The sequence below is a fragment of the Podarcis raffonei genome, chromosome 7 (genome assembly GCF_027172205.1).
Source record: "Podarcis raffonei isolate rPodRaf1 chromosome 7, rPodRaf1.pri, whole genome shotgun sequence".
Lineage (NCBI taxonomy): Eukaryota > Metazoa > Chordata > Lepidosauria > Squamata > Lacertidae > Podarcis > Podarcis raffonei.
The window spans coordinates 46,042,167-46,068,210 of NC_070608.1; the positions used below are offsets into that span (position 1 = coordinate 46,042,167).

General features: G+C 39.3%; 2 protein-coding genes across 3 annotated transcripts in view; one reads left to right on the forward strand and one right to left on the reverse strand.

Moving 5' to 3' along the window:
• The first annotated feature begins 4,067 nt into the window (after nt 1-4,067).
• On the forward strand, nt 4,068-19,403 carry ESCO1 (establishment of sister chromatid cohesion N-acetyltransferase 1). 2 transcript variants are annotated; one of them, XM_053396414.1, is made up of 10 exons: nt 4,071-4,698; nt 4,802-6,837; nt 7,498-7,609; nt 9,406-9,472; nt 10,909-11,023; nt 11,629-11,760; nt 14,210-14,299; nt 16,233-16,373; nt 17,204-17,391; nt 18,559-19,403. In XM_053396414.1, exons 2-10 carry the CDS (start codon nt 4,804-4,806, stop codon nt 18,704-18,706), a joined length of 3,027 nt encoding a protein of 1,008 aa, XP_053252389.1. In that variant the 5' UTR covers nt 4,071-4,698; nt 4,802-4,803; the 3' UTR covers nt 18,707-19,403. The 2 variants fall into 2 exon arrangements, 1 of the variants encoding a protein (XP_053252389.1); XR_008331493.1 differs by lacking the exons at nt 16,233-16,373; nt 17,204-17,391; nt 18,559-19,403 and adding an exon at nt 13,468-13,586 and having other exon boundaries at nt 4,068-4,698.
• Nucleotides 19,404-19,743: 340 nt separating this feature from the next.
• GREB1L (GREB1 like retinoic acid receptor coactivator) overlaps nt 19,744-26,044 on the reverse strand; it is a 158,256-nt gene continuing 151,955 nt past the window's right edge. The window contains exons 33-35 of the mRNA XM_053396415.1: nt 25,248-25,448; nt 24,672-24,810; nt 19,744-23,768 (exon numbers count right to left, since the gene is read on the reverse strand). Of these exons, the coding sequence (XP_053252390.1) occupies nt 23,605-23,768; nt 24,672-24,810; nt 25,248-25,448 (504 nt within the window). The 3' untranslated portion in view covers nt 19,744-23,604. The remainder of the gene's footprint in view (nt 23,769-24,671; nt 24,811-25,247; nt 25,449-26,044) is intronic.

The window sequence follows — 26,044 nt, forward strand, 5'->3', positions numbered from 1 at the left end:
CGAGAGCAGTAAGAGGTCGCTGTAGTGCCGCAGTCTCTTATCGGTGGATGGAGGGTACAATTCCGTTATATAAAAAGGCTTACAGTATATAATTGCGAATTTAATTCTCTCTAGTGCCTGCCCGTATGAAGCCGAAGCTACAAAAGAGAAAGGCGTGGGAAGACTCAGGGTTTGCAGAAGTGTGTGTATATATATATGAGGTTTGCAGATGTATAGACATATACATTATACGTATGTACGCCGGGACCCCAGGCTCCCACAAGGAACAGTCCGAGTGTGCACAGTGTATTTGGAACACCGAGCTTCGGAGGGAGATGAAAAGGAACGAACAGCCAACCGAACAAGACAACTGCCTTCAACTGCTCATGCGCAGGTGCTTCTTAGAAAGCTCGTCGCCGGATATCCGGCCCAGACGCTACGAGGCTTTTCGGGCAGCAGTAAGCGTGACTGTCAGGTGTCAGCTGGCAGCGCTTTGGGGGCGGGACTAAAACGGTGTCTTCGCAAAGGGAGGCTAAAGCAACAAGACTTTCCCGCCGCCATCATACTTCTGGTTTCTCAACGCAGTCTTTCGACTCCTTCGGCAGTAGGCGGGGCCGGATTTAGGTTTGACGAGGCCCTAAGCTACTGAAGGTAATGGGACCCTTTATATGTCCAGTTGCCTTTTGTCAACAACAAATTGTCGTTCTATTTTGTGTTGAATATATGCTATATGGTAATTTATGGACCTAATAGGTATCTAAAGCCATTTGCACATGCAGAATGTAGGCCCCCTATATATAGAAATGAGCAAACCAGTGATATTTTAGGAAGCAGGCTAGCAGGCAGGGGCCATTACTTACATCATACTACAGTACACAAAACACTGTTGCTGTATGTAGGTTTTATTTTTTACCTTATATTTTGGAAATGTACCTCCAGGATTTTTTTCCTTTACATTTTTTGGGGGCCTCCAAGTGAGTGGGGCCCTAAGCTATAGCTTGTTTAGCTTATACCTAAATCTGGCACTGGTTAGGGTAAGAATGATGGAGGTACACTCGGCAGCGGATGGTTGTGCTTAGGCAGCCATAACCCACTCCTCCACAACAAACAATACTTTTTCTTGATTGGTTACTCGAACAGAACTCTGGGGTTTGGAAATAGAATTGACTCTTGTCGGGTGCAGTAGAAGGCAGAGAAATGGTTTTTGCATGAATGCAGCTGGGTGGTTATTTCAAAAGAAATAAACATTTTACTTTTTCAAAAAAACAAAAACACTCAGTGCGCCTGGTTCTTGTGAGGCAGTTGGCGGAAATCAGTGGAACACTTTCGCCCGGCCTTCCTCTAAGCCGTTGCCCTTCAGTTGTTGCTTTTTGGCAAGGATGTAATCATTTGCCGGAGTCAAAGACAGAATTATTTCAAAGCAGTGCAGCGGAAAGGAAAGGAGGGCTCGTAACCTTTCACTCTTGAATGGGTTTTTCATAAGTAAATAGAAGTTTCGCTTCCTTGCCCCGCACATGGAGGATTGTGAGCGCTGTAATCGGGAACCGGAGATCCTCCTGGAAAGCCATTCTGCGAGCGCCCTTGGGCTGGCGTGATACCCGGATATGAGGAGGCGTTCTAGTCGCTTCCCTTTTCTCTCTCTCGCTCAGTGTTATTCGGCGCCGGCCGTGTGACATGAGGAACCTGCACGGGTGACACCGACGCTGCCTCGAGCGGAGCCCTCCCCCTCCCCCCCGCCACTTTGTTCGCGCGCGCCGCCGCCTCGCTCGCCCACCCGGCGCCACGGCCCCAAGGCGCCTCGTCCTGTGAGGGGGGCAACTTGGCCGACCTCCTCCTCCTCAAGAGGTAAATGACAATCCTCCTGCCCTTCCTCAAGCAGCCGGTGGGGAGGGGCGGGGATAAAACCAGAAAGAAATATACGGAGGCTGTGGCCTTTCCCCGCCTGAGTCTCCCTCTCCCCCTCCACCTCCCACCCCGAAGCCTAGTTCGGCTATCGGGACCCCGAGAGAGAAGGAAACCAACGGGGGTGCGCCGGTTTCTCGACTATGGGAATTTTGGCTTTGTTGTAAGCGCGAAACCGCCTTGGGGAAGAGGAGCAACGCCTCCCCCCACTTATTCCCCCCCCCCGCGCGCCTCAAAACACCCCTCACATTCTTTGTATTAACAAGCTCGACTCCCCTTTCTTTTCCCCGTGGAGCCCCAAAGCGGCGCATAGCGGATTAGGGATTTCTGGTGTCAGAGGCAACATGGGCTTGGGCTGCAGTCTTTTAACTACGTACTTAGGAGGGAGCCCCATTCAGTTCAATGGGGTTCGCTCGCAGGTAACATGGCCTCCCTCCAGCTCCCCGCCTCTCTCTCTTTCTCTCACGGGCAAATCTGGCTATTGTTCTGCTAGGTACTAGCCAGGTGAGGGGGAGGGGGAGAAGGGAAGTGGCACAAAGCCACTTCTTTGGATGTGTTAAACTTCTTTGGATGTGCTAAATCGTACCCATTGCATTGATAAAGGAACTGGTTTGGCAAGCTCCTCTTTACGGTCTACCATCGTAAGACAGCACAACCCAAGATTTTGTAGGAATTCAGGATATCACCTGAACTGACCACAAACAGTATCCGATGTTGTGTAAGTGGCACTTACTTCACACAACAAGATTTTGCCTTCCTCTTCTCGCAGCCCCCTCCCCCCATCCCTCTGGGTCAGATTTTAAGGGTTTGTGGGGAGATGAGGGAGAAATCATAGAATTGTAGAGTTGAAAGGGACCACAAGGTTCATCTAGTCCAGCCCCCTGCAATGCAGGGTTCTCTTTGCCCAACATGGGACTCAAATGCACAGCTCTGTGATTAAGTGTCTTGTGCTCTACCGAGTGAGGGAAGTTCCGTTGTACAAGCGGGGTGGCTGTGTTGAATACAAATCAAAGTGTGTGTATGAAAGATACAATATAATGTCCATATGAGGCACTTGATGATGAAAATGTTTATAATGGGCATAAATCTATGGCCTTGTGTACAAAACCTGGCCTTTGGTACAAGTCAGGTGGTCTCACAGTTGGGGTAGTGTGGGCTTTTGTGATAACAGGTAAAGGTAAAGGGACCCCTGACCATTAGGTCTGGTCGTGGCTGACTCTGGGATTGCAGTGCTCATCTCGCTTTATTGGCCGAGGGAGCCGGCGGACAGCTTCCGGGTCATGTGGCCAGCATGACAAAGCCGCTTCTGGCAAACCAGAGCAGTGCACGGAAACACCGTTTAGCTTCCTGTCAGAGTGGTACCTATTTATCTACTTGCACTTTGACGTGCTTTCGAACTGCTAGGTTGGCAAGAGCAGGGACCGAGCTCACCCCGTCATGGGGATTCGAACCGCCAATCTTCTGATCGGCAAGTCCTAGGCTCTGTGGTTTAACCCACAGCACCACCCACGTCCCTGTAGCCATAGGCAATATTGGAATCGCTAATGCTCCAGAGATAGCTTGATCCAGGACTTGAGAAGGAAGCTTTATGTGACTTACTTTTCAGTTCAATCTGAGATATGCTACAGATTTAATTACACAACAAAAACATTACTTCTTCTTGTTGTTGTTGCTCCCAGCACATACCTGTTTGCCATTGCTCTGTGCACTTACAGGAACTATTTGTTTCAACTATCAAATAAATACTTGCTATGAGAAAAAAACCAGATACATATTGCTATCTGTCTATCTTGATCCACCATGCTGCCAGATAGCTAAAGTAGCTCTAAAGATATTAGAGATAACCAATTAGGTTTCCCCTCAGTAGTACATATACCTCTCACATATCCTTTTTTTAAATAAAAATTTTTAAGGAAGTTTGTACTTGTTCTCATTTCTTGCTATTGTAATTAAGAGAAACTTACACAGGAGACAAATTATCAATTTTTCCTCTTAAATATGGTGACACTAATAGTTTGAGTCTATAGATTTGTTCCTGATCAATCAGTGGTAAGAAAAACATAGGTTTCAAAAGGAGACTTGATAACACACAGTATTCCCCCCCCCCAAAGCATGCGAAATGGCAAAAATAATAGAAATTTCAAAATAACTTGTGCACGGTAAAATGGCATTATTAGAACCTGAAGTAGGATAAGGCCGGGAGGAGTCTGAGATGGTTAGAAGGAATGCTTATTCTTAAATGTTGATGCTGTGCTCTTCAAGACAAATCCTGTTAAAATTTCATTTACTTTAGAATAATTAGAATCAAATCAAGAGTGCAACATACAGAGCAGCTTGAAGCTGAGTCAGGCAGGGGAAAGGAACCTGTGATCTCCAACTCCCATCAGCCTCAGCCAGCATGACCAGTGGGTCAGGGATGTTGGAACTGTAGTTTAACAACAGCTGGAAGGACAACAGCTCACCATCCCTGGAATAATTTTGTGCCCTATTTAATTTGCATAAAATGTGTATATTATTTATTACCTGAAACTCTTGCTTATTTGCTATATGGTTCACAAAATATCTGCAGCTTCCCATAGAATTAGAAAACTAGTTGAAAATTTGAACGCATGTTCTTGGAAATAAGTTTCACTACTGTAATGAAATACGACTGAGGGATAACTGTAAAACACTGTCATTTCCAATAATATTTTGTTGTTTCTGTGTTTATAGGAGATATGTAATGCTCTCCTTGGATGCAAATTTATAAGGAATGTGTTTTTCACAGATCAGCACATTTCTTCAGCTGAGACAGAGTTTATTTATAAAGGAGTACCTGTGAGTAAGCCAAGTCATCATGTTAAAATTTGCATTTAAGTTCTATTTTTTGCAGAAATAGTTGGAAATACTGCATAAATGACTTAATACTTGTCTTTTTCAGAAATGGCAGCACAGAAAAGAAAATCTGTGCTGGTAGAACCCCCTGCTAAGCGGCAGAAACTGGATAAGAATAGTAAATCAGTATCAACTAGCAAAGGAAAAAAAGTGCTTCATGCCAAATCAAATAAAAATACTGTGTTGAAGAAAGAAATGCACAAAGTCTCTACAAAAACTAACAGGACAGCTGTCAATAACTCCATCAACAGATCCTCTAAACCATCCCCCCAAACTAAACGAGCACAGAAGTATTCCAGACAGACTTCAAATGAATTAAAGAAGAAAAGTTGTAAAGCAGTACGTGTGAAACAAACTTCCCTAAAGCCTATAGGAAAATTATCTTCTACGAAAGCATCCCTAAAATCTTCCAAAATAAACCATGGTAACCATCTGAGCTGTACAAAGACTTCCTCCAAACGCACTTCTACAAGGAAGGAAAAATCCAGTGCTGTCAAAAGTAAGACTTCTCGTGAAACCAAGAAGCAAAAGAATTCATCTGCAGATATTAAAAAGTGTTCTACTGAAGCTCTGTGTAATAGACGTTTAGCATTGCACAATAGAGCTACTCATAAGAACTTGTCCTCTGAATCAAAATCGAGGGTAGAAAATTCCAAAAAGGGTAGAACTACTAAAGCCACTAAATTCCTTAAAAGTAACAAGGTTAACTTTGAGGTTCAGAATTCCAAAAAATCTTGTGCAAAAAAATCAGCTTCTCAAAGCATTGAACAGATGCGGACTAAAACTTTCAGTGATAAAAAAGCTTGTGAATCTGACAAAGGGAAAAAAACTACAAGGTCAACAGATACTAATTCTAAAAAAAGTACTGTTAGAAATACAGAAGAGCAGTTGCATGTCACAAAAGCTAAAGATGTGTCTTGGAAGGAGACTGTGCAGGATGTTCCTCAGTCACAACCTGCTGTTTCACATGATGAGCATCAAACTCGAAGATCACCAAGATTGCAGCAAGCATCTAATGTGCCTACCATATCTTTGCGCAGCAGAAAAATTGAAGGAGGACGTGCTTCTACTCGAAAGCAATGCACCCAGATGAAAAAACAGGTTCCATGTATTAAAAATGAAAAGCTGGACTCTGTCCAGCCAATAATGGAACAAAAAATCATGAAAAGCGATGAATATAATAATGGAGAAATAGAAATAACAAGTTTTGAGAAAATTGATTCTCTGAAACAGAAAAAACATGAGGTGGGTTCTAAAATCCGTGATTTGACCACATCTGAAGAGAAGGTAAGAGAATCAAGAAATAGTCCTGACTGTAGCCTTCAAGAATCTAATAATGGGTCTGTCAACACAACTTCCTGCTCTGTGACATCAACATGCAGGGTAATAAGTAAAGAAAAGGAATCTGTGCATAGAAATGGAAAAATCAGTGTAAAAGCAAAGAGAGGTTTTTCAGACTCTTTGAGTCAAAAGCCTGCTTATCAACCAGAGGATGTGATGAAGTCAAAAAAGATTAGCATTCTTGAGCTATGTGAGGAAATTGCAGGTGAGATTGAGTCAGACACTGTGGAAGTAAAAAGAGATCATCCTAATGCTGAATGTGGAAAAGAGGAAGAGAGAGATACTGTAGTGGAGTTGCCTCAAACTGCAGTATCTACTGAAGAGGAAACTAATCAGAACTCTCAGTGTAAGCGATTTTTCCCCAGCAAAAAAGGAATGTCTGTCAAATGTACTGTGAATGGCAGACATAGTACTGCAAACAAAAACTCTAAATGGACCAAAATAAAATTAGCAAAGGTTAATCACGTGAACCAAAGTCCTTCAAATTCCTCAAGTACACCAGCACTTGGTTTGTTAAAGTGCAATATTCCAGAGAAACAAAAAGAAGCAGTAGTTGTAGAAATGCACCTTCCAGAAGCCCAAAGGAAACAGGTACAATCAGAGGACAATGGCAACGCAGCACATGAGCAGAAGTTAAATATACCTTGCTCTAAAGGAATCCAGGCTAAAGACAGGGTGGCTATAGAAAATGGTCTCTCTACCCTGAGCCAACACCATTGCCCTGAGCCAGCCCCAGATGAGGTAATCAGTTTTTAATATTATTGTATGATGATTGCACACATTTATTATATTTCAGCGTCAGATTAGAAATGTTTTGTGAGGCAGTTTGTGCAGTTACTTTAATATACCATGGTGCAATCTGCTTAAAATGGGTCATTTCATCCCATTACTGCTACTTTTTCTAAATCATGTGAAAAAGCTATTCTGGTCAATTTCACTTTAAGCAGGTGTGCATGGTTGGCTGCCCATAAAATCTTCTAGCACATCCATTGTTGTTTTACAGTACAACAGAAGCTTTCCAAAGCTTCCCCTCAACAGCAAAACCAGACATCTCTGCAGTGTACCACAGCATAATAGCTTTCTGTGGTCAATAGAATCATGTGCAGGGCAGCACCAAGTGCAAAAAGTGATCCGCAATATTTTTGCCACTAGATTTTTAAAAGCTAATTTGTGTAATTCAGTTACTAAATTAAACAGGAATAAATAACGTGAATGATTGTTGTTTCCCAAGTGCTGTACTCTTTTTGTCAGTATTGGATCTATTGTCAGATTGCTAATATAGTCAATCCATATGGGTTTTTCTAATATGGTCAATTCATATGGGTTTTTTCTAAGTCTGGTTTGGCAAGACACATAGTGGAATAGTTTGTCTAAAATGCTATGTTTCAATATTTTCTTTAGGGCTTCAATTTACATTTGGACTCAAGTCCAGAAAGTACGCCAAGGAAAATAATTACAGCACAGTCACCAGTGAAGGAAGTAAAAAAAGAAAGAGCAGAAATAAAACCTCAAGGTGAATCTTAAAATACAAGTTCCATACAGTTTAACAACTTTATAACATTTGTGTGAATTATCAGTAGCTGAATTACAAGTTGTATTACAGGAAGCTTGACGGATTTGTTCATAAAACTGTAGAAGCAGGAATTGGAAAAGGCACCGTGTATCATCCATTCCAGCACTATGCCCTTGACAGGCTAAGCTGAAAGTATCATGGCAGCTGACTAGCTAGACCACAGCTCATGGGTCTCAGGCTCTCCTTGCAGGAATTACACGCAACTTTCCATGTAAATTGCTCTATATGTCCTGCAAGGGAGGCAAGTGCCCCAGATCCTTAGGGCTGGACCATCAACATGATCCAAGCACTGTTTGAGCCCTCAGCTGTGACTTTGTGGTGGTGGTGCAGAGATGGCAAGGAGCAGCGCATCTGGCCTCAACTAGGAAGGAGAGCTGTAGCACACCAGATTATTATTTATTAAATTTCTATACAGCCCTACACCTGCAGGTCTCAGGGTTGTTACAGCATAAAATCACAATATAAAAAAACAAATTAGGTAATAAAATAAAAACAACCCAATAAGCTCCAGTTGGCTTCACATTTTCAGGGCAGCTGGAGGGCCACAGTGGGTGTTGCAGAGAGAGACCTCTTGGTCAGCAAGACCCTCTGGCCTTTTGGCTCCCAGTTGCTGTTGAAAATAAAGAGGTGGAGTTCATCTAGTCCAGAAAGGAGCTCAGAACTGTGTAGCTAAGTGATAATGACTCGCTTGGAGGCAAAATGAGATTGGTGTCGTACCAAATAAACCTTAAGCCATTTATACGTGGAAGAGCAAGCCTAAACACAATCATGTGCTGTGTGCGTGAGAAAATATGAATGTATGTGTGAATGGCCCTACCAACCACTAGTCCAGGCCCTAACCATCACTGGCTTTGGGCATGCTGACTAGCATGTGATTGCCAACTGCACATCCACTGCTATATGTCCTTGGGAATGAAAGGGTTGCCCACCCTTCCAAATAATGACATGCAGCAGTTTATCCCATTGTTCTTATTTACCAAGTTCACATTTCTTTGAATGGACGCCCTGGTATGTTCAAAATTTGTTCGCCTCAGGCTATGCCATTGCTGACTAGACTACTGCTTTTACCTTAGTATATCACCTTAAGTATAATGCTGGTCTTAGTACTATATATTAAGTACTAAGCTCTTTGGCTACATGCTATATACTGCAATTCTTGAATCATTATTAGAAGTGCTGCTGTGTTGGTAGTTGTTCCTTAATGTTGAGTCATACAATAGTTCTGACTAGCTTAGTGTTCTCTGCTTTCACGGGAGCTTTTTTGGTGAAGCTTCGGATTAGGTCTTTCTTAGTCATGTTGCCTGGGATTCTTAAGATTGGAAATGCCAGGGATTGAATTTGGCATCCTCTACATGAAATCTCTCCCACTGAGTTGTGCCCTCTTCCATTTTTTTCCATATGCAGACCACACATAGCAGCTGTAATGGTTCCTATTGTGTTCAGTGTACAGTTTAAGGGATTGTGTTTGACTATTCTGAATCCAAAATTGCATTTGGTTACAAAAGTGGCCAGATATTAACCTTCAATAATATAAAACTGTATGTTGTAAGGCAAAGTTACACAGAAAATCAATTTATTTCAGGTTAATATTTGTGTTTTATTTCTGCATGTCTGTCATTCTCTGCCATCAAACAGATAAAATCTCAAATACTGGGTATACATGGGAAATTATATATATATATATATGTGTGTGTGTGTGTTCATGTAAGTAAAGTAACACATTTATTCCTTTATAGATGCAGCTCCCAAGCAGTTGGTTCGGACTCTGTTCACAAATAAAACCTCTGAGACAAATGAGATCAGGTATCAGTTAGTTGCATTGCTTGTTGCCTTTGTACCTGCAGTGAACCATTTAAAGCGTGCATTAAGCCCTTCTCACCACAACTAGTGAAATAGAATCATAGAATTGTAGAATAGTAGAGTTACCGGGGATCACAAGAGTCATCTCGTCCAACCCCCTGCGATGCAGGAATCTTTTTGCCCAGCGTGGGTCTCGGACCCACAACCCTAAGATTCTCATGCTCTACCGACAGAAGCTGTTGATGCAAGAATACCTTCCTTTTTGTATTGCCCTTGGTTTTGGAAAAGAAACTTTTAAGTGCCTGCAGATCCTGTATGTTCAGGCCTCTAAACTCATGGGTATTCTTTCCTCCTGGTATGATCAGGCTCTGCCAAAACTAGTACTTCCCCCTGACATTCCTATGAAGACTCTGAAACAAATATTGCTGCTCCCCATACTTTTTCTTATGCAAGCCTTGGTTCTTGCCATACGCTATTCTGTATATCAAGTAATTAGAGGTTTCAAATGCTAGAGGTTGCTATCTTTTTATTATTGAAGTATTAAACTTTTATAGACTTAGTTATGGCTTCCAATTAGCTTGTTAGCTTATTGAATATAAATGCAGTTATTCCTTGTGGGAGTTGTATGCAATTTGTATTGACTGAAGTCCCGAGTGATGATATAATTAAAAGATTGCTATTGAGAATTCAAATGTTCATAACTGTATGCAACCATATTGTTAGGATAAGCAGGACATGCTGAACGGTGCCCTCTCTAGATAGGCTCCACTATACTTCTTCATCATTCATAGTAAGGAAAGCCCCCCCCCCCATTTCCCATAGATATTTCTGATAGTCTGCCATGCAAATGACATATTGAAGAGAAATCATTCCTCCTTGCCTGAGTTTCATCCCACCCTTTGTCCATGTCTTTTTTCCTAAGGCTACATTTTCCACCACCCTTGAGGACAAATGGGAAGCTGCATAGAACAACCTCCATTAATGTTGTACTGCTTGCACAACCCACTGTGAAATCATAGCATGGTAGTAACAGACACTAGTGCAGCCTCCCAAACCCAGCAGGCTGGCTTCTCTCATTGAACTTTTAGAAAGCCAGTAAGTTCCTTAAGGCTCAAGGGAGAATCATGATGGGGTTGGTCAGTTGGGTGGTCACCTGGAAGCAATTCTTGGTTGGTCAAGCAAGTGGTTATTTACAATCCTGGTCTATCAGATGTGTAGGATTTGCACTTGTAGATTTTGCTTGTTCTTTAATATGAACCATATTTTTTCAACAAAGGATAGCTAAAGAACTTTGAACAATTAAAGATTTTTTTTGCATTAAAATAGGTTCCAGTCACTTCGGTTTAATATTTGCATTTTTAGCTGAATTTAAGTTCATATTAAAATATATAGAGAAATAGGCAACATTTTGTTCATTTGAACTGTTTTTATACTTAAAGGACATGTTTGCCAAAGATTGCATTAGCATCAAAATGTGGTGGTATCCTTTCATCTGAAGAACATATCCGAAAACCAAAAGATGTAGCAAAAGATAGCGATAAGCAGCTGATCATAGTAAGTATTGTGCATTGTAAGTATGTTATGTTGTTCTTGTGCATAATTTTAATCAAAGTACATCGCGTCCAACTAAGTTTCACACAGAGTAGACCCATTGAAATTAATGAACTTAAGTCTACTTTGCATAGGACTAGCGTTGGCTACAGCCCACTGACTAAATACCCACCCACCAATGTCATGGATGGCGCCCACTTTTATTCCTCCTAAATACATTGATGGTTATTATTTAATTATATAAGGAAATGTAAAGTGGAAATTTGGGGGTTTGGTCACAGAGAGGAAAATCGTGCCTTGTATTATTGACTCTGGGTGCCCAGATCACTACTGACAGGTATTGTTCCATGAGTGAACAAAAGAGAAACTCACCTCCATACTCTCTCTCACATTAGCATTTTGCTGGTTTGTGTATGAAATACAGAATTCAAACAAATCACTTGACTGAGAAAATCTTGTCCTCATACTAATGGAAAGTAGTGTAAATTTGAGCAACATGGAGTCAGCAGGGGTTCATGTTTTTGTAAACTGCCTATTGTGTTAAGAAACTTTGTTTAATGTGCATATTACTGCTCCTGAATGAGCACTATATTTACTTTTTAATATAGGACGCAGGACAAAAGCGATTTGGAGCCATTTCCTGCAACATTTGTGGGATGCTCTATAGTGCTTCAAATCCTGAGGATGAAACTCAACATCTACTCTTCCACAACCAGTTCATAAGTGCTGTAAAATATGTGGTAAGAACATTTCTTTCATATAACATTGTATGTTTTGGAGCTTTTGCTATGGATTAACCAGAACAGCGTTTACTGCTGGATACAGACTATTTAACAATTACCCTAAAAAGGTGTAGGAAAGTGTTAGATCCATTTAAATGTGTTTTTGAATGCTAGTCAGTTATTAATGTATCAATGCTAATTCATCATACCTTTTCAAGTGTTTTTTTCTGGTCCTGGTATTTTTTCCTATGCATCAATACAGTATTACAGTATATGACTTAGCACTCAAGAATGGACTAATCTAGTCAGTAGTTTCTCTATTTGCATAAAACTGTAAATATGTGTAAATTAGGTATGGCCATATTTTCAAGTAACTTGGCTAATAGGAAATGCTAAACTTTGCGTAGTCTGACTTTTAATTTCAAAAATTGCACACCAAACAAAACTGCTATTAGTCTAAATATAATATGCCCCTGTAACTTCCGTTAAAATCAGTGAAGTTTGTTTTCTTTATCACACATGTTACCTTCCGTACATTGACATTGATAAGACCTCCAGGACCACTGAACTGAATTCACCAAGCTACTTAATTTATATATGATACAAAATCAATCTTTGGTTCAAATCTAGCTTGGGATGTAAGAATCTTTTGTATATCATTATAGTTGTACAATTCGCAGTCATATAATTTTTAAAAGAAGTAATCATCCACAGATATATCACAACATTTATAGCTAAAAGAGAGGCTATCTGAAAACGATCGGACCCGTATTTGTTGCCTACACAAGGTAGTTAAGCCATTTTAGCTTTTTTTAAACTACTGCTCTCCAGGGTTGCCTTCAAAATGATCACAGCATAGCAATTGATATTACTAATAAGGCTCTTGTTTCTAGACTCTTTGATTGTATGAAAGTACAGGACTAAATTAGTTTTTTTAATGACTGATATAAACTGAAAGCTAAATTAAGGGTGCATGTTGGAGGTTTTGTGACCCAGAAATGGAGCAATAGCCCCTGAAGTTGGCAAAGCACTGGCTTCTGTGCTCATAATGCCTGGTCACAGCTAGCCACATTTTGAACTAACTGCAGTTCCCAAACTGTCTTTGGAGGTAGCCCAATATGTGATGCATTCCCTAGTCTAATCTTTTACAAATTCTACCCTCATTTTGTGATGCCCTGTATCGCTATTAGTAAGGGAGGAAAAATAAATCCAAAAATGGCGATGAGAATGCATATTAGTAGACTTTGAGGAAGTTTATTTTAATATTTCTGGGTTTCTAAAATTGAAACCTACCTTTTGAATAGGGTGGAATAGAAATCTAAATACCTTGATGAAATGAATTCTTACTGCTAGTGCTGAAAAGGATCTTCAGCACTAGCAGTAAGAATTAGTTGCTTTAGTACATTATTATTATTATTATTATTATTGTTATTATTATTATTATTATTATTATTATTTGTTTGAAAAAAGAGCATGTAGTACTGAAAACAACAGTTCCAGATTATTATTTTAAAGTAATGTTTTAAATTTAGAAGACAGCATATCTTCCAGGGAGTTCCCCTTTCTCCCTCCTTCAAAGTGTTTTGTGTTTCAGAGATACGTCACTTAGGCTAGTGAAATATACCATAACTTTCTGCATCCTTTCTGAGCAACTTAAACTCTAATTTCTGGCTAAGTCCCATCTTAATAGACTTAAGTGGCTTTTTGTTTTGTTTTTCCATGCAGGTACTGCTCATTAATCACCATCAGTGTGGATCTGAAGAAGACTTAATTACCTAATTTTTGAGTATGTTTAACTTCAGATACACACAGCATAGCAACTTATCCCTTTAGGTTCTTAGAAGGTAGTTATTCTTTTTATAGCCTCATTTTTGTGACTATGATCGTTATGACCAGTTACAAAATGAATGATTCCGTATTTGAACCATTGCATGCCACTCAGTTCATGGAAAACCTCCTGGAGGTCTTTTGCATGCCAAGATGTTAAAATGTAATATTTTGTATTTATGGAGGTAACAATGTTTGTTAAAGAAACTCAGTTTTTAAAATCTGCTCATTTCTGCTCACTAGAGACTAGAATGCACCCACCTGCACATATAGTTGCTCTACTTTGGTGTTTGGGCTATTGGCTCTGATAACCAAGTTGTACCAGTTCTCAGCTAATTTGTCTTAGAGTTGTTTGGGGCAGCCACAGAAAAAACGAGAGGAAATTCTGAAGTATTAAAACAGTGTTAATATGAATAAATTAAACCACAACCCAATTGGGTTTGTTGCCTACTAAACAAGATGCAGAATTTAAGGGTGTGCTGCGGTAGGGGAAAGTGAAGTCCTGTTGTACAAGCAGAAATCCATTCCTCTTACATATAGATCATTTTGCATAGTGCTACAAGGAATAATAGTTGCGAACATTGGGTTAAGCAATGTAAAAGTGTCTATTTAGTCAAGTATTTATTATGTGCTTTTTTAGGGCTGGAAAAAAGAGAGAATTTTGGCTGAGTATCCTGATGGCAAGATAATAATGGTACTTCCTGATGATCCAAAATATGCACTAAGAAAGGTAGAACAAACCGTTAAAAAAACCTCTATTCTCTTCTTTGTTTTTCACATGAGCAAATAGCTTAGTTAAGCATTTGTATGAACTTGGCTCATAATTTCAGGTGCATTTAACAGGTTGGTTCCTGTGTTAACATCAGCTGTCTGTCTCCTAATCAGCACACAAATCATCAACCAGAAAGACCTGTTACTAGAAGTGTTATTTTAGTGCTCTCTTTTTGGGTCTATATGTAGATTAGAGAAACTTGAAAATAAAGTGAATGCATAGGGGCTGACTGTTTATAAACCTTTCCCTGAGATTAAATATCTGCTGCCTTTGACTATCCACATGGACCTGTGGCATGTAAAGGTACAGATATAATAGATATGAATGGTCCAGGTATTTTTGATAACATCATGTTTGCTAAAGTGCCAGGCCAGAGCTTGTTATTGAATAGAAGTAGATAATTATCCTGACAGGCCACTGCTGACCTCTGGAAGGAAAAAATGTAGGGAAAAAATTCTAACTTACAAGGCCAAGCTGGAACTTGCTGTACTCTAATGTAGAGGCTACTTTTTTGATAATAGAAAGCAAAAACCTGCAATTGAGGTGTGATGTCTTTCCTCCATGGAAGAAAAACATGTCAGAACTTGCAGAGAAGATCTGAATGAGAAATAGACTCCGGAAATATAACCACTCTTAGTACTGATTCTGAGGAACTAGGTAGGAAAGCACATTAAACAGCCTTGTCATAGGCAATTATTTATTTCCTGAAACTTTTGCAAGTAGGAGGTTTACTAAGAGATGAAACAATAAAATCACAACCATACTTTAAAACCTACAAAAGTGAAAATACTAAAACAGATTAAAATTGCCTCATAGGAAATATGCAGGGTTTGTGCAGGCACAGTGCCTGAATGTAACAGGATCTCTATTGAGCGTAACTGAACCCTGTTCTTCTAAACCAGTCTTTCTCAACCTGTGGGTCCCCAGATGTTGTTGAACTACAACTCCCATCACCCCTAGCTAGCAAGGCCAGAGCTCAGGGATGATGGGAGTTGTAGTCCAACAACATCTGGGGACCCACAGGCTGAATCTAAACCATCTTTCTCACTGGTGTGTGTGAAGTGGTGTACACACAGGAACTGTACCAGGCCATGTCAGGAAATAGAAGGCACATCTGCCATATCCCCATCTAGCCCACCTCATTTGCCAAATCAAGGAAGGGGAAGCAGCAATATTGCTTTCCTTGACTGAACAGATTGGGTGGGAACGTGTGTCTAAGTATCCCTGTGTATGCATGCCAAAGAAAGGAGTGGGAAAACAGGGATCCTATGGCTTATAGCTGACTGTCTGTGAAAAGACAGCATTCCTGGTGGAGCACATTGAAGCTATTTCCTTTTTAAATCTTTAGATTCTTCCTAAACCTGTAGTTGAAGTTGTTATGTTTTGGAACTTTTTTTCTAGATGACATTATTCACTATATTAATCAGCTAAAGCTAATTGCTTGACTAGTGTGGCTCATTTTCATTTTGTTAATGGCATTTCATTGGCATTTCTGAGTTCAATATAACATATAATCACTTGATAAATATAAGTATTTATGTGGCAGGGCTGAAACTCAAATTCCCAGAACAATGAACAACTTGCTTTGGAGTTCTGTTGAGTTACTGTAACAGGGAACAAGGAAGAATTACTGTTGTTCATATGTCCAACTGTGGGTGGTTATTTTTAAAATAAAAAGTTTCCATAGTCCCTTTTAATATTTCAACAAAGACACAAATTGATTTTTTTGCGCAGTAACAGAAACAATCATTGTTCTTTTCCAAGATATTCATTGTTACACTTTTCTTCATTTCTTTACAGATTATTCAGTAGACCTAGAACTTATTTTTTAAAAACATTTTTCTTACTTGTGAATATACTGGGTATAATTATATTATGCAATTTTTGGCAGGTTGACGAAATCAGAGAGATGGTAGATAATGATCTGGGATTTCAACAAGCTCCTCTTACATGCTCCAGAACTAAGACACTGTTATTTATTTCTAATGATAAAAAAGTAACAGGATGCTTAATCGCCGAACATATCCAATGGGTGAGTAAGGCTGTGTCCAGAACAAGTTTCTTCTTCATTCATTGGGTGGTTTTTTAAAGCTCTCTTCATTTTTGTAGTATTTTCTGTGGGTAGGCTATACTATAAAGAGCATTATTTGCAAGTGGCTCAGTCTTCTGAGTTACGTTGAAGGCTGGTTTTTGGCTTTTGTTCTGTTTTTAAACTTCCATATGCTTCTTGACACAGCTGGCAGTAACCCTTTCTGTAATGGGCAATGTGAACTATTTGCGGAGGGAAGGAGTAGCATATGTGAACTGTTTTCCTTTATAAAATGAGCTGTTAGCTTTATGCCTGAAGCAATCTGGAATATCTTCTATAAGTGGGTTTACTCAGAATTCTGTCTGTCTGTTGCAAGCTCCAAGCTGTCTGAAGACAATGTTCTCTAGTTCTGCTCAGATATCATAAAGAACATAGCTGGAGGGTGTTTTTTTAATGAGGTATTTCCTTCTACCCCCAAAAAATACGTCCGAATGAGGGATACTGTCAAGATGAATTGTATGCTGGCCCAGCTGGTCAAAGGACAGACACACCCTGAAGGGGACTGGTGCAGACCATATACCCTAATTAACTTCTAAAGTTCCACATTGTAGGGAGTGACTGTTGACTCTAGCAGACGATTTCTCAGTTTGAAACACGAAAGCTGCCTGCTTTTTGTTCTTTTCCTTGCAATAAAAATGGCAACGGTGTGATTGAACAAAATTCTGAAAGGAGGTAGTGATGAAAACATCTATAATAGACAAGTTCACCTTACATTAGCTGTTTTAGTGCACTTTGCATTGGTAAAGTATGCTGAAGCTAGGTTTGTTCTCTAGGGATACAGAGTTATCGAAGAAAAGATACCAGAAGTTAGTTCAGAAAACGAGAAAGTCACATTTGAAAGGCAAAAGGCTTGGTGCTGCTCAACGTCTCCTGAGCCTGCTATCTGTGGAATTAGTCGCATCTGGGTGTTTAGCATGATGCGTCGGAAGAAAATTGCTTCTCGGATGTTAGAATGTTTGAGGTAAACATTTATATTATATTTTAGTATGAAATGTGTTAAGTATAGGACTGGAGTCCCCACCATGGTGCCAGCAGGCACACATACACCATCCCTGATACCCACGAGAGGATCTCAGTCCTTAGAAACAAACAAAAACTAGTTGGTTGAAGGCTTTTTCCACCTCTGCTGTCTGTTAAGAATAGTTCCACTTTCTTTGGCCTCTGTACAGAGTTTTTAAATGCCCTACAATCTTTGCCCTTCGCTTCTCAATTCTAGCCAGAGGTATGGAGAGAATGTGCTGCGATGGATGTGTCAATAAGGAACAAAAAGATAGAGTGTTTGTGAAAGGGAAGTGGCAAGGCACATTTTTAGCAGCAATAACCACAGGGTTCCCCCCCCTTCTGTGGGGAGGGAGTGGGAGCTTTTTCGATCTCCTCCCCAAAAAAAGTCCCACGAGAGAGGGCTGAATGACTGGGGAGCAATTCTGTAGTTCTCTCCATCCAAATAAGCCACAGGCCTCAACAGCACCCCACAGCTGTGGCTTTCCCAGTTGGGTGGACATATCTTATAGTACTGGATAGACTATTTTTACAGAGCAGTTCATGGACCCAAAGCCCAGTTCCTCATAATTTTCACAAGGTACCAGCTGAAAGCCAGCATCAAATCACAGATCGCATTGACGTCCACCAGATTTGTGGAACATGGCAGGTGCTGCAAGGGGTAGATTTTGGAGGAGAAAAGGGGGAATCTCATTCCTCTTGGGCAGGACACAGTTGAATAGTGCCCAAAATATTTAGCATTTTATACAGTCATCTGAATACTCTAAAGTGCTTCACAAATCATAATATTAATCTAAATATTTACTTTTTATGTTTGCAAGCATGCTTAGTCAGCCAGTCACATCTTTCACTTTATTTGCTATTATTGGAAGCCTTCTGTTTTATCGTAACTATGAGTCCAGAGAGTAGATAGTCATATTTCAAAAGTTGTGTGAACTGCTGTAATTTCTCTTCTTCTTACCCTCTCCTCTGGTCTTTAAAACTGCTTTTTCAAAAACATAGAATAGGGTAGCATTTGATGGTGCCAGTTGTTTCACTTGATTGATGGGGATTACGGTATTTGATCAAATAGCATGGTACCCGTATATGTTATGTTAACGCTATTCCTTTTTAAAATATCTTTAAACAGGAGTAACTTTATATATGGCTCATATTTGAGTAAAGAAGAAATCGCCTTTTCTGATCCTACCCCTGATGGAAAACTGTTTGCAACACGGTACTTTGGTACTAGTCAGTTCCTGGTATATAACTTTCTCAGTGGACAACAACCTGCTTAGAGTGGAAATTTTATAGCAAAATTATTGCCCAGCTGCAGACAGAGAATGGGGCACTTCCTAGCAGTTAACTCAGGAGTAGTAACAACCAAAATGTGGTTGCTGTATTTTGTTAACTGTAAACAGTACAAAAAGTAGGGTAATTTTTTTAAAGGCTATTTTTATATAAAGAATGTATTGTATCTATAGTAACTTAGTCATGTTTACATGCAGTATCTAATTGTTCATAGTGGACTGTCAACTAGTGCAAGAACTGTGGTCGCCTTTAAAGTACATTTTGAAGTTCACAATGAAGTAATATACCAGGGCAGTGACAGCATTTCTTTTCAATAAGAGCCTATACATACATATCACCGCTAAAAGATGTTCTACAGCATGACATTGTTTAGTTTCCGTATACACTTTGAATGGAAAACAATGTTTAAAAAAAGACAGTGTTGAATAGATTAGCCTGAGAAGAAGGAAGCCCTGACTTTTTTCAGCAATAGCATACTTTTTTTGTGGACTTCACTTTGATACTTTATCCAAAATCCCTCCAATTTCAGAGGGTGCATATGTTGAAAAACTGCTGTGGCCTTTCTTGACCTGTATATAATGTAGATTAAAAGTAAAGTATTTGATAATTTTAAAATAATGTACTAATGCTCAGTAAATTTAATCAATGCCTTTGATATGGTTGAATATTAAAAGTTGATTGAAACACTAGTCTGATTATTATATCAAAATGATGGGGTGATTACCAACTATGCTAGCTAAATTTTGAAGACCTAATATATCAGGTTCCTAGTGTCACTATGGAAATTTTCAGTCTAAAATGAGACTGACTGACAAGAGTCTATCTCATTTCCAATAGTAGCTGGTGAACTACCTCTAGGAAGCCCTACAACATGTAGGTGTCGCAGCTCAAAACACCACTTACCTTTACATTGTTAGTGTAACACTGGAAACACAGATTTAAAAAGTGCTGCTTTTTCACCAAATAAAAGTTTGATGGCAGGAGATTTTCCACAATTTTAAGAATAAGACAGACTCTTGAATGGTAATGTGATAACATTAATTGAATTTAATGAAAGAACATTATAAACATACTATAGCCACAATTGCAGACAATTTCAATTCAAACAATAAAATGTGAGGTAGACTGGCTAGTGAAGCTAAATTCACCAAGCTTTGGTTAAGAGAATTTTACATCAAGGATTGCTTCAGACCTGATGAACTTCTTACACAGAGAGACTATGTACCCCTACATAGAGAAAAAGCAGGCAGACAATGCAGAGCAACATATATGATGCCTACAACACAGATTTGTTATATATACATATATTGTAACAAATCTGACATGGGATAATCACACTTATGGATTTACAGTTTGCATTCCTTTCACCCTAGAAATAAAAATTACCAGTATAGGAAATTGGTCAGGAGTGAAGCAGTCCTAAGAAAAATATTTAAACCCTTTTCAGAGGTAACACAAAACAACTGCATAAATTACAGATATGAGTGATTTGTTTTATAATTACAGATTACATTCAATATTAACCGGTGTCTTAACTACTTATATTTGACAAGTCTACCGGTAAAATAATGCTGGCCTCTTTTAATACATTCATGTCACTGCCTTGCTGGCAAGGCTTGTAACCAAAATATTAGATTGTAGCATCTGGTATCTTTTTCTGATGTACTGTCCTGTAAAATCATTTAGAGAGCTTGCATTATTAAAGCATATGGATGTCAGTAATTAATTTCCGAATACATTTCAGCTGGAATTCAACCAAAACTCTTATTTCTTTGCCTAAGTGACAATGCTTTGAATGTGCTCTTGTCCAATACAGAAAGAAAATAGATGTAACCAGAATCTTTCTACACAAAGCATTCCCCAATATAACAGAGTAGTTGAGCTTCTTTACTTCCAAAAATGATTTAAAATATTTCTGCACGTGTTGGTCAGTGGAGTGCACTAGTAAAAACCCTAACCAAAAACTGCGTAAGTGGGGTAGCAATGTGAGGGGCAAGAGCTTCACGCAGTTACTTTGAACTAATACTACTGAAAACCATGTTCAGAAAGCAGTGTATCAAGTAAGGATAAGAATATGCTGTCAAGGAGATAGTACATTTTTCTAGGTAGAGAATATAGTGCTTAGAAACTGATACCCATAAACACAAACTGTTCTGAGATGGTATGTAGACAGTCTGCTACAAATATGGCCAAAAAACCCTGATTGTGTGAAAAGGCGCTTAGCCTCCTCCAAGTTCTCAACTTACACATATTCTTGTACCTCTTTACCAAGGGTATAATCACTCTCAGCACATGGAATTTTAAGAACTTAGTGCAAACATCATATATACAAAGATTTTTTAAAAGATTTTTTATCTGCAAAGTTTGCATTAAAATGGAAACTTTCACAAATTCACCTTATGCGGGTATTAAGTTCAGCCAACGAAACCAGAACAAGACCCTAAAATGCCAGTAATTCTACATGTGTCTTAATAGGCTACACAGTGAATACACCAGCCTTGTAGTTCCTAACTGCAGTTCTTACATAACCTCCTACCAAACAAAAATTAAGGTACTCATTAAGTATAAGGCAGATTTTTTATGGGTACAAAAAATCCCAAATAACCTACACTAAAGTAAACAATCGTTCATTTGAAACATGCTACATTTACATAAAGCTATAATAAAATGAACAGGTATGAAAACCATTATTTTCCTTTTCAACTTCAATCAATATATTATGCTTTTCATTATTTGTAAACAGCTTTTTCACAAGGTTAAAAAGTTGTACAATTAACACTTTTGTTCTAAATGCAGTTTGGCAGGTGCTTCTTAATCGACTTTTTGTGTTCTTAATTATATTTAGATCATAATAAGTGTAATGCACTGAATGAAATTCTCACTAACAAGATGAAAACGGGCTGCATATAAAATATTGGTGTGACAAGAAAAAGTGTAAGAATAGCAGTGAAGGAAGAACCACCACCACAAAGCGTAACAGTAGGAAAAGCTGGAAAAAGCAGAGTAGGAAAAAGGAAGTGAATTCTATCCATAAATGTTAACTGCATTATGAAGCCCTGATTGTACCGTACTCATTTAAACTCTCAGCATATTTCACAGCACAAAGTGCTGGTATAAAGAAACCCACTCTTAAAACAATTCACAGCCTATTTAAAAATAGTGTTATTTTAACACCTCTCTAATTCAAACAAAGCACAGAGCTTGATCCAGTTAAGCACACGCATTCAGTACCTACAGATGAAAGAATTCTACGGACCCCAGCTGAGTTCTGCTGTATCTGTTTCCATCAAAACAAGCATGTACTGAGGCATTACAAGGGCACTTCCAGCGACAGGAGATCTGTGCCCACCTCCTGTACCACCCCCTTCTATTTCTGTGCCTTGTATGCTACTTATGTTTAGGACCAAAAGGAACTTGTATGGTGCAACAGTAAGAATATGGAAAGTGCTCTCAGACTTTCCATTCCTTCCACTGTCTTTTCATGCTACCTGTTTATGCCGTTTATGCCCATGTGCTTGCATTGGGGAGTTGGAAAAAAACAGCTCTATTGAACTCAGTCGAACACAGGTGCTGGAGTTGTGCTCCATTAGATCAAGCCCTAAATAGTTAAAATGACCTGGCCAACTTTTCCAGGTGTGCTTAAGACCTTTATTTATATGTATGTATGTATGTATGTATGTATGTATGTATGTATGTATATAAACACACAGCTCCTGCTGTTGGTCCCAATTCAGTTAGAAGTTATTTTAATGGACTTTATGGCTCTCAGAACTTGTGGCTCAGCTTGCTTCAGCCATTAAATACTTCACGCTTCTGGCCTATGGTTCATCTGTTTTTCATGGGTTAGTAAATGCTCTCCATAAAAGCACACATATAGCATTTTCTACCCAAAAAACTATAGAGAAAGTTGAAGCAAGCGAGACACCGACTGCAAAAAGAAATAAAGGAACTTCTGCTGTGTGAGAACAAGCTAGAAGGCTGATTTGTCACCTCAAAATGATTTCTGATAGTACTGAGGATTACATCATTTTGGTGGAGTTTAAGCACACCGATGAGACAATATGAATAAGCAGGCTGGTTGTCAAGATTGATCCATGTGCAAAAATAGGTTCTTGCACATGGCTTGGCATGCTACCAAAGAGAAAAGGCTGATCACCTACTGAGTTGAAGATCTTTCCATTCAGACCAATATTTCACCCCAAAAGGTGAAATAACAGCTGTTCTGACAAACCAGCATGTGCACACAATGCCTGCCTTACATTCATCAATTTGTTCAGGCTTATGTAGTAAACTTTAACTTTTGTGGAAATTTTGCCAAAAGTTTCAATACATATAAAATTACAAACCTTAAGCTAACACTGCACAGAAAGTGAACAAAAAATAATCTTTCAAACACACAATTCTAGGTTACTTTTTGTCTTTTCAAACCCCTGAGTTATACCGTACCAAAAGTACAGATATGAAGAGAAATGGACAGCATTCCTCAGCATATTATCTTCAAATAATTCCACATTCTTACTGTGAACCGCATGTAACACATTCAAGCTGATAGATGCCAAAAGTCTGTTTAATTCTCCTTTAGCATAGTATAAAGCGATCAGGAGAACTTGCCATCTGCCAAAATGTTATTCTCCACATCATGGGTCATCATGGGTATGCCATTACGTAACAGTGACTCACGAGGAATCAACTTGAATCAATTCACTTTTCAGTCATAAAAAATAAAGTCTGGGTTAGAAATTTGGGGGATCCTTAAGAGTAGTGAACATAAATATTGGTTGCACTTTGCTCCACAGTGATTGTACTTTCAAAGAAAGGGGGGAAAAGACACAATCCGACTTCTCAGGTTCTGTTCTTTTCCTTTGCCATTTGTTTCCTCTCAAACTTATATATGGCGCCCAGTCAGAAAATAGAGTGGCTTATCATCGCTACTATTAGCAGTCTGAAATTCATCTCTCAGACGAAACTGCCATTCATCTTCCAGCTCTAGACGGACTATTGTTTGCCGCAAGGAGCTCCTGTCTTGGCAAATGACACACAGGGTTGCACCTTAGGTTAAAAAACAAAGGACAGTTTATACCACCATTTCCATGTTTGTTTGTTTTGTTAATTTTCTTATATTTCTCCCTCCTCCTTGGAAATATTACATATACACAAGTAAGGTATGCACCTTTTCCAGCCTAATTTCACTGTATACAGTACACAGCACTCCCTCAACCCACGTTTTTCAGATTTCCACTATCCCCTTCAGGAAACAGCTTTCACTGTTTCTAAGAAAGCCAAAGCCACCACACCGTTAATCATAAGATTGCCCATAATATGCCACTAGTGATAATGTGATGTTTCTTCAAACACGGTCTGTCATCGTAACCTGTAAAACGATCAAGCTCCAACAAGGTGGAACTGCTTTTCCAGTTGCAACTGTAATGCCAAGTCTTAAATGGGAGTTAAGTAACCATATTATACCTAACATTAAAAGGCCTAACATGCATTTTTACTAATATTTTACCATATTTGTAAGAAGAATTCCCACTTCACCTTTAACCAGGCGTCAAAAGCAAGTGGAACAATCAAATGTTTTTTCTACCCTTAGAAAAAAGTACAAAAAAGTAGTTACAAGTAACGAAGCAACTCAAATTAACTAACTCACAAAAGGGATACTTCCTGAGTTGCCAGGAGATTGTGCTTCCCTAGATGTGTCTGCAATGGATTTGGCTTGCAGAGCCTCGATATTCCCACCAGTCTTTTAGGCTCCTGCCAACTACCATGGTTCCCAGTTCTAAAAGGCCCCAGAGAAAAAGGAAGCAGGCATGGATGGTGATATCACCTGCCATTACCCTGCAACGAGCTTTACAATTCCTGCATGTAAGGACAATGCCATCCCAATCTACTCTGCTAGAAAACCATTAAGCAAGCACTAGACACAAAAGGTCAGAACAGAAATCACATTACCTTTCAGGAACTTGAACCTCTTAAGAAAATCTGCTCCTACAAAGGAGTCGCAAAGATATAGAAGTAGTCCACTGAAAAATACCCCTTCACAGTTGACATTGACAGAGTGCGGCCGTGAACTGACATAGCAAAGAGCTACCTAAATCAGAAATGAGAAAAAATGGTTATATTTGTTTGAGTTGTTGTTTTTTCTTTAAAGTTTTATGCTCTAACTTACCAACAGGAACATCACCACAACAGTGAATAAATTGCAGTTACTACCCCCAACATCTAAACAGTCAACTCAGGAGTAACTGCATAAAATAAAATAAAATATTGAAGTAGTCCACAAAAAATGTAAAAGCATCATCCTGCCTACAAAAGGGCAGGAGTAGAAATGTATGAGCAACTAATGTCAGTTTTCATGGGTCCCCGGTTGTAGCAACTGAATACAACAGTATCAGTACATCAGCAACATAAACGGAAACTAATGACCTAAGAAAATCACGGCACAGTTGCCTTGCAATCTTTCGTTTTTTAAAGGACTGGAATCCCCCTTTCCAAAGTTGAGTATTGGTAAGATTCATAGATACATACTTCAGGCCCAATGTTCAGATAGCAGTCAATCGCTAATACAGGGTTTCTGAAGTTGTGGATAGCCTTTGGGAAAAGCTTGTATGTGGCATGTTGAAGAAACTTTTCCAGGAGAAACTGAGCTGGAGCTGCCAAGAGTGTGTGCTCACTGTCTGGAGCACAGACATACTGAAGAGGCATTATGGGAGTCAAGCTCTCAGATACCTGTGAAGGAAATATACATAAAAGTGAAATGTAATGAGCAGCATCTCAATCACCAGGCAGCTGCCTGAGGATAACGTGTGCCAATGCCAAACTTGAGAAGAATCATAAGACTTGAAGAACACTTACTCTCTGGAGTTTTAACAAGGTTTTCATTACTTCAAGAAAATACCGGCTAATACTAGAGGCCTCCATGCAGCTATATTATGCTCCTCAGAAGCATGTACTGACTGCTATGAACAGGTGCGAAGGCAGCACACAAAATATACACAGCTACAGTATACACTAAATATAATGAGTTGGATATTTTTGCATTTTGGTTATGTGCCCAACGACTGGCAGCAGAGCAATGGTTAAGATAGTACTTGGGTGCAAGGGTGGGAAGACTGTGGCCATGTCATTTGAGACCAGGCAAGGTAGAAAAGGCCAGAGTCAATTCTGAAGAGATTTCTTAACTTCTCTTATTGCCCTGCTATGCAATGAATGTTCTGCTACATATGACGACTACACAGATGGGAAGACTGCAGTAAGCTGTGTGCTGTTGGGGAATCAGGAAGTGAGTAAGGACAGCCTTGGAGAGCAAAAAGGAGGCTCAAGAA

Excerpts from the sequence above, each read along its gene's own strand:
- ESCO1 (XM_053396414.1), top strand. The coding sequence starts at position 4,804 with ATGGCAGCACAGAAAAGAAAATCTGTGCTGGTAGAACCCCCTGCTAAG. Across the intron at positions 16,374-17,203 it reads TCGCCGAACATATCCAATGG|GGATACAGAGTTATCGAAGA; the intron begins GTGAGTAAGGCT and ends TTTGTTCTCTAG. Across the intron at positions 17,392-18,558 it reads CGGATGTTAGAATGTTTGAG|GAGTAACTTTATATATGGCT; the intron begins GTAAACATTTAT and ends ATCTTTAAACAG.